Source organism: Neodiprion pinetum, chromosome 5 (assembly GCF_021155775.2).
Source record: "Neodiprion pinetum isolate iyNeoPine1 chromosome 5, iyNeoPine1.2, whole genome shotgun sequence".
Classification (NCBI taxonomy): Eukaryota; Metazoa; Arthropoda; class Insecta; order Hymenoptera; family Diprionidae; genus Neodiprion; species Neodiprion pinetum.
Window position 1 is genome coordinate 21,714,504 of NC_060236.1, and position 8,506 is coordinate 21,723,009.

The 8,506-nt window shown below is 45.2% G+C and overlaps 1 protein-coding gene across 1 annotated transcript; it reads left to right on the top strand.

Annotated features, from left to right (window-relative positions):
• Positions 1–998: 998 nt before the first annotated feature.
• Positions 999–7,120, top strand: LOC124219191 (facilitated trehalose transporter Tret1-like). The gene is made up of 2 exons (XM_046626441.2): positions 999–1,741; positions 4,643–7,120. The coding sequence occupies exons 1-2, from the start codon at positions 1,552–1,554 to the stop codon at positions 5,983–5,985; spliced, it is 1,533 nt and encodes a 510-aa protein (XP_046482397.1). The 5' UTR covers positions 999–1,551; the 3' UTR covers positions 5,986–7,120.
• Positions 7,121–8,506: the final 1,386 nt, after the last annotated feature.

Consider the following 8,506-nt stretch of genomic DNA (forward strand, 5'->3'; position numbering starts at 1 on the left):
TTATTTTTATCGAGTGAACAGGGCTCATCCGTCTGGACCGTTTGCTAACGATCATAGGTGAAAAGCGTTTGAAATCGGTTACAGAAATCGGTAAAGGAGGAAAATATCGACAATGGAAACCGATTCAAATCTTTTTTACACTGAAATCTGTCCGAATGGGAAGGATAATAAAATAGAATAATCGGAAGGCACAGAGATGATCAGATATGCATGAGAAATCGGTTGAAAATTCACGATCACGCACGTATTTAAAATCGAATATAGTGGAGAAATATAAAAGATATAGAAATGATCGCAATCGGGTCAAAGATAACTGCTTGCCGATCACAAAGTATAGCGATGTAAAAAATAGTTTAAATCGTGAGGCAAGATAGGTGCGCAAAATCGGATGCCAATCGCAACGTATACAAAATGAATTACCGTGTTTGAGAAGAGGAGAGAGAAAGAAAGAGAGAGAGCGAGAGAAAAGAAAATATTGACCGTCATCACCTAAAGACAAATCGAGGTGCTAAAAATCGTGTGCCAATCAACCAACGTTAGCAGGCTAAGAGCGTAATAGAATAAGCAATAGAGAAATAGGTGTAACTGAGAAGTGAGACGGGTGTGAAAATGGGTTAATCAATAATACTGTAAGGATCGGTACTCGCGCCGATTCGTACATCCACTATTAAAATTCCGTTATTGACAGATATCTCGGACACTTGGATCGGAATGCGTGACCGTACCATCGGAGTGTGTTACGAAGTGTATCACGTGATCTAACGAACACCGGCTATAGGTGTGATGAACAATAAACACGTGGTTACTCGGTGCGTTCCGCATTTTTGCTGTTAAAGCGACCTGCAACAATAGATCGGCGATAAGAGCCACCTGGTCTCGTTGGCGAAGAGACTGTCGCGGATGTGGAATCGGCAGGGGGGGAGATGGGAGGGCCCTGCGGTCGGTCAGGTACATACACAAGGAGCAATGTACACATTGCGCGATCGCCGTGCGGCGCTGTCGGAATGTCTGCGATTTATCGGTAAGACAGGGTGGGGGGCGGATCGGGCGAGGCTGTCGCGCACTCCACGGTTAGGGTCATCGCATGGTTCCGCGGGTCTCGACAATCGCGAGTCACCACCCCTCATCCCCCCCACCTCTTTCACCTATCACCACTCAATCGGCTTTAAAGGCTCAGTCGAACCCCAGATCGGTTCAGTTCGGCACCACGTGCCGGTAGCAGCCGCCAAATTCGGTTTTAAAATGAAAATAAAGTAAAAAAGAATCTTAACCCACGGAATCGAAAAGCCGATCGTCGAGTTACAACTGTGAACGTCAGATTTTTTCGTATAGAAATCTCTAGCAACGCTGTTGCCGATCTTTGGATAAAGATAGTTTATCAAAAATACCGGTCAACGACGTATCGAGTTCGGTTACCGTCGAAGGTCAACGGAACGTGCCCTCGAATCCAGAGAATATTCATACCGATCTTTTGCAGTTTCTCACTATTGCTGTGTCGATTCCTTTCATTTATCGCTGATAAGAGAAGAAAACTAAGCACACGAACCAACCATGCATCTGAAGATATTTTCTTGCTGGAGGATCAGTACCGCGACTTCCGCGACGCCGGAAGATGATTCTGGGACTCCGAAGGCCGCAGGCAACCGAGACACGGATGCCAAAAAGCTGCAGGAAATGGAGAGCCAGGAAGTCCCGAGGGAACGCGGCAGTCAGTGGCTCCAGTTCACGGCAGCAGTAAGCGGTGAGTGTGAAAAAATGTTATACATCATTAGTGTTTCTGAAACCATCGAGTAGCCAGTATGGATTAGAATAATTTTGTTGAACTTCCTCAAAAAGAGAGAGAGAGAAAAAAAACTTCACACAGTCCTTATCATTTTGAGAAAGAATAAATTCAGTTCCTGATTTTAAAAATCACGAACTCGCTTCGCCCTCGTTGCGCCAGCCTGAAGAACCTGTAAAAAAAACTGTAGAGCATTCAGCCTTGACTAGCGACAGTAGTCCGCAAAATGGAACGGGCATGATTGATCAGGTGCCCTTGGTGCGAGAAAGGCCGGTTGTCCGTATGTGGCGTTAAAAATTTGCGGATGTGGTTGCAGTAGAGCGGGTAAGCGAAAGAGCACCTAGACTATCTCCAAAACGAGCACCGAGCCCAGTCCGCATCCTCCAGTCCAGGACGACCCGGCCATGGACTAAATCCTCAGCCTTCGGTGCACCTGCAGATTCCTAAATCAAGGATTGAACCGCTTTAGAGATCAGAGAGCAGAGTTTTTCCAATCGCGAGAATCACGCATAGCGTGAGACGAAGTATGGACATTGTCGCTTCTGCGCTAAGCTTGGCGCTAATAACCGGTAATTGTCGGAACGACTTCCTTTCCAGTCCGTCCACCTGATTTCACGCCATTACTCCAGAATTTAGGTACGGTGGAGTCACGCCACCACCTTCCTCTCTTTGTCGGAGACCCGGAGCTGAGAGTGTTAGAAAGCTGTCAGACAGAGTGTCTCCACAGTAATCTCAAGCCGAGTCGTCTCTGAAGTAATGCAAACGCATGTCCGATGAACCGGTTGAACCGTAATGAATTAATTGGCACAGGTGTGAAAACTGCAAGTGTAATTGCGGTGGCAGTTACGCGTTGGCATGAATGCGTGGCCGAGATATTCTAGCCAGCATGTTTGTACCGGTGACCCGATTTTCAGTCTGCCAGCTATGGGCAACGGCTACAACCCGGTTGCGCAATCGGTTCCATGCTCAGTGTTCCGGTTCCGGGGTTTCTTGGGCTCGGACATCTTCCTGAAATATAAAAATTCGATTAGATACATCGCTTACAAATTCGTGTTTGCACTTCATCCGGAAGCCAAGAAACGTCGAGACGCTCCGGGCTGAACCGAAGGACGTGCGTCACTGCCTTAATCGTTAAACGCCAGACGTGAATGGCACTAAAAGTACTTGCCAGACTTCCTTTAGCCTCGCGACGCGTCTAGGGTTCGAATAATGCAAATCATTGCGAGTTCGAAACATTAATCGATTATCGAAATCGGTTCATTTCACGACATCAAAAAATTGTACAGGATCTTAATCTGAAAAAAGCTGAAAGTGTTATGTATAATAGCCATGGCAAACAACTTGCACTGATTCCAGTCTATAAATTGACCCGTTTAACGGCTCCTTCTTTCTTATGCGCTGTCTGAATAGAGGAGGCGAAAACCTGCGGCTTTCGAATCGGTATAAAGACAATCGTGATCGTCGGAGGTTACGGCCGTTGTTATTACGGAATATCATCATTATCATTATTATTACAGTGTAAATATACACAGCGCATACATAAAACGCAGCGCACTTTAGGCGCTTTCTCTTATAACCAAGACGGAAATTACTCGGTGAAAATGAATGCCATTTAATCCTCCCAACTTCCGATTGACCGATTCAACCAAAACAAAGAACTAAAATCAACTTGCGGCGGCTTTAAGCCCGCCGACAATCAGCGCCGGTTGGGTTTCCCATTTTGTTAGTTTTAGATAAAAAAAAAAAACAAATAAAAAAACTGATAGGTGGTACATCGATAGCACAATAGTCGACTAGCTACTGCAGCCCATTCTTCACAGAAAATCATGTCGGTGCAAAGCGATGCCAATCAGCAGTTGCGCAACCCGTTTTTAGCGCAGTCGTGAAGGGCATTCATCTGCTTCACGTTCATGATGAGCACTTACATTCGTGACATGCATACAGGCGTTACGTAATCTTCAGAAAATGCAGCTTGCCCTCTTCGCTGTGTGGTTAACCTAGCAATTATCAATTATTTTACAATGTAGACCATGCAGTGTCACGCGAATCATGAAAAAGGCGTCTAGTTGTTTGTTTGGAAGTCCAGTACGTTTTATGTTCTTAATTGTGTCGTTGCAGTTCCAGATTTGAATCACCATTTCAAATTTAATAATTTATATTTCAATTTCGGATATATGATTATCGAATGAGCTTCCAATGTTGGATAAATACTACGACGGTATGCTGTCATACTTCAAAATCTACTTCAAAGTTTTTAGTAGTTATTCATACCTTTCAAAACCGCTCTTCATTGTCTTCTGTATCCTGTTTTCAATTCATCATTTACTGATTTCGAAGTAGAACTCTAGAATATACTTCTTCCTCTTCTGCTTCTTCTTAACCATTGTTTCCTTGTTTGTTGGAACAATTCACGGATTTTATTTTTTTAAACTATCACACTTTAAAAATCAATATGTCAAATAGCTCACTTTCAGATTCACTTCATTCTACTAGTTGTTTTCAGGGTTTTACACCTTTAAAAAATATACTGCATCTTCTTTTTCAACAATTTACAAATTTTGAACCAAATCTAAACTGGTGTAACCTCAGCCGAGAAATGTGCTTTTTTCATTACTTCTTAATCATTATTTTAGAACAGTATTCTGTTCCAAACTGTCACATAAGTGTAAAAAATATTCAATTCTTCACCTTGTTCTTCGTCTTTTCTACAACTTTGAGTAACTTTTTTGACCTTCTTCACTAAACTAACAATCTACACCAGGACAAACATCATTCAAAATCACGTATCCATTTTTAACGTAAGTTCTCTTCATCACCCTCTTCAAACGATCCCGAAGATCTTATTATATGTTCTGGTTCCAGCTTGCTTAGGAGTGATGGCATGCGGAGGTCACCTTGGCTGGACGTCACCAGCACTACCATACCTTACGGGCCCGGACTCCGAGTTCCCAGTGACTAAGGGTGAGGGCGCCTGGATAGCATCGCTGTACACCCTCGGCGGAATTCTGGCCTCATTCATAAGTGGAGCGTGCGTCGATCGCCTGGGCCGAAAGTTCTCCCTGTTGGCATTCGCGCTTCCGCAACTAGCCGGTTGGGGTCTGGTGGTGGCCGCGAAGAGCGTGATAACCTTGTACGTGGCCCGTTTCGTCGCGGGCATCGGTCACGGCGGTATTTACAACGTGGCTGTGATATACCTTGGCGAAATAGCGGACAAAAACATCCGTGGTGCGCTGGGAACGTTCCTGAAGATGTCGACGAACGTTGGAACTCTCTTCGTCACAGCGGTCGGCGCCTACCTCCCCTACTGGCAGCTGAACCTGGTCTCGATGGTCGTCCCGCTGACCTTCGTAGCAACCTTCGTCTTCATGCCCGAGACCCCGTACTTCTTCCTCATAAAGGGCCGAGACGCGGAGGCCGAGCGCGCCCTCATGCGGCTGCGTCGAGTAGTCAAGCCCGAGAGCGTCCGCGCAGACGTAGCGTCCATGAAAGAGGCTGTGATCGAGGGTCAGCGATCGACGCGCAACGCGCTCTTCGAGCTCGTTGGGACTCGCGGGAACCGTCGCGCCCTCTTGATCCTCTTGGGCCTCAAGGCCACGCAGCAGTTCTCCGGTCACATGGCGATCGTCGCTTACACGCAGGAGATATTCAGCCACAGTGGCTCGGCACTCGCGCCCAGTGAGGCCGTGATCGTCCTCGGGGGGGCGCAGCTGGTCGCCGGCGTAATAGCAGCCGGTCTGGTCGACCGACTGGGACGGCGACCGTTGATGATGGCATCGGGCATCACCGCGGCGCTGGCGCTCGGAGTTGAGGGTCTTTTCTTCTACTTGAAGTACGAGGCCCAAGCGGACGTATCGTCGTTCACTTGGCTGCCGATAGTGGCGCTGATCACCTACGAGGTTATGGTCGCCCTCGGTATCGGAACGCTGCCGTACGTCCTGCTCGGAGAGCTGTTTCCCACGAACGTCAAGGGCCCCGCGGTTGCATGTGGGATAATCGTGGGCTCGTTCTTCGCCTTCATCGTAGGGCTTGGATACCAGTCGCTGAATTCGGTTGCCGGAATCCACACGACATTCTGGATATTCTCCGTATGCTGCGCGGCCGGCACGCTCTTCGTGTTCTGGATATCGCCCGAGACCAAGGGCAAGACCCTTGAGGAAATTCAGAGGGAGCTCAATCCCCCCGCGAAGATCCTTCCTGGGCCTTGAAAACGCAAGCGGAGCAGCCCGATGGAGATGATCTCGCGAGCTCGCGCACCCCGAAGTGTTTTCCACGCGTCAGGTACTTCCGGGGTGGGTGAGTAGAATACGGCCTTACTTTCTCGACAACTGTCCTTCGGGATTAATTCGAGGGCCGATTTAGGGCACGGAGAAATCGATGACGAGGCGGATACCGAAGACTGACGATTGTGGATCCCGTAGATCGTCGACCTCGCCGAGAAGATTAACTGCCCAGATCTAGTCTTTGTTCCCAAATAATTAGTTTTTCATTTGTCATTTTTCATCCATCGGCACGATACTCGTGCTTCGATTTGGATGATAGTGGAACAGTTTTCTTCTCACTACTTACAAGAAAAGACTTTTTTTCATTGAGAAGACCATTCCGAGCTATTTCAATGCTGTTCCATGACTCGTTCTATTTCGAAACACCATGTTCCAGCAGTAAATCAAGATAAAAACAGCATTCGCTATTCTTATCGCATTCTTTTGTTTCTTTCGATGCATTTCCGGAAGAAGAGCTTTACTGTTATCTTCTCACTGTCGCTTTTTGACTCGACCCACGATTCTGCCGAGTCTTTTCATACAATTCTCCTACGTAACGTGCTTTTAATAATCACGTATTATTTGAGGGTGCGTACTTTTCATTGTACAGCTCAACGTGATGTTTGTTTTTTCGTTGCTAGTACAGCTGAGGTCGAAGTTGATGTTGAAGTTGAAAAAGTCAAGGTCAAGTTTGTCAGCACAGGAAGTTTTCTTCAGTGTAATGCTTTTTCTGGCACAGGCTGCAGAATGAAAAATGCACTTCTATCGAATTATTATTTCTAGAAAATATTTCTCCTTCCATATTATTAAAACTGAAAGTAAATTTGTAAAATCGAAGGAACGAATAATAAGGGTAAGCAGAATGGCTTCTGTTTGAATACAATCAAGGCTACTTGAGAAATACGCATGTTGTGCTAAACGGATATTACGATCGTTTCAAATATGAATTTGAAAAGTGTAATTTTATTAGTAATTAATAAAAATATTCTACGACCTTAGCGTATTACACACATACGAAAATTATGTAAAAAAAAAAACTACGAAATTGGTTTTATGCAAATAATAAACAATTGAAATGTTAGATTGCGTTTGCTTTAAATTCCTTACTCACTTCCTTTTTCAAATTCCTTCACCTTTCGTCAGTTTTTTCTCTTTCTCTTCTTTTCTATCCAGTTAGTTTAATTACTTAGTCGAAAAAAAAACAACCGATTTCCACAATCGAACCTTACCTTGTCAGTATTCTATGTACAATTACGATCGTAACGGTCCAATAGAGAGGTCGGGTATATAAGTACTTCCGGTAGCGTGGGACATCCGCAATAGCCAGCTTAGCCTCGACGTCACGTCGCGACGTCGTCACCCAGTGATAGAATAATGTGACCTATATATATATCGATTTCGTATTATGTACATCTATTCGTTATTGTTAATCACATCATGCATTAATAGCTTCGAGTGCAAAAAAAAAGGAACAAAGCGAGTTGAATTAATCAATAGATTACTCAAAGATCGATATCGATTATTGAATAATTTGTATCCCTCTCTCGTTTAATTGCTCCAATGCTTGTATTGTACCGTATAATTTCCTGCATTGTCGTTCGTTTGGCCGTGTAGGCAGTCGACAAGTAAAAAAAAAAAAATAGAAGAAAAAAACGATTTCTCCGTGTTCCCTTTCCGTTTCACGCAGACCTAATAGACTTATTTACTTCTTGTTAACCGAACGGTCAATACAATCAGGTTATACTTCCGCGGATGTATTAATTAATAGAGTAGGTATAAGCAAAGTCACAGCGTCACGATCGTCGCCACGACGTGGGTGAAATATTAATCGTAGCGAGAAAAGGTAATAAGTAAACAACGAAGTAGCTGTGAAAAAGCGAGAAGAAAAGAGTATTTTAGGCACGTAAAATATAGCCTGAACCTTGGCGCAGTTGCAAGGAACGTAGGAAGAAGCAAAAAGGACCAGAAGGGAGTAACAACAGCGACGAGGAGAGAGGGTGGCTTGGCTTGATAAAACAAAGGAATCAAATCTCGCCTCCCTCTTAGAGCGGTTGCAGCGTATGTACGTTTGCCAGGACGTGTAACCTCATTGGGTCTCTGGTCAGCGCTGTCTCTAATTCATTAAAGGCCGGCATACGCACACGCGGCTTTGTCGACGTATTAAATGGGTGAGAAAACACCCGGGCGGTATGGAACGGAACAGAAAGGAACGAAACGGAACGGTGTAATGAATAAGGAAATGAATAAAACGGATTAGCTCACCCTGCGGGTCCGTGTCGAGGCTGCTTGCGGATGCCGGGAACTCCTCCAAATCCGATAAAGAAGCCCCGCTGAATCTGCAAAAATTGTTGCTGGGCATCGTTGCATTTTTCGTTATTTACACGTGGTCGAGTATCGTGGACGAGTGGTAAATAAGGATACCTACTTCTTTGGTACGTCTTACAGGACGTCGTTGATTAGGTCACTC

Coding starts and splice junctions, on each gene's coding strand:
- LOC124219191 (XM_046626441.2), top strand. CDS start 1,552: ATGCATCTGAAGATATTTTCTTGCTGGAGGATCAGTACCGCGACTTCC. Junction 1,742..4,642: donor GTTCACGGCAGCAGTAAGCG/GTGAGTGTGAAA, acceptor TTCTGGTTCCAG/CTTGCTTAGGAGTGATGGCA.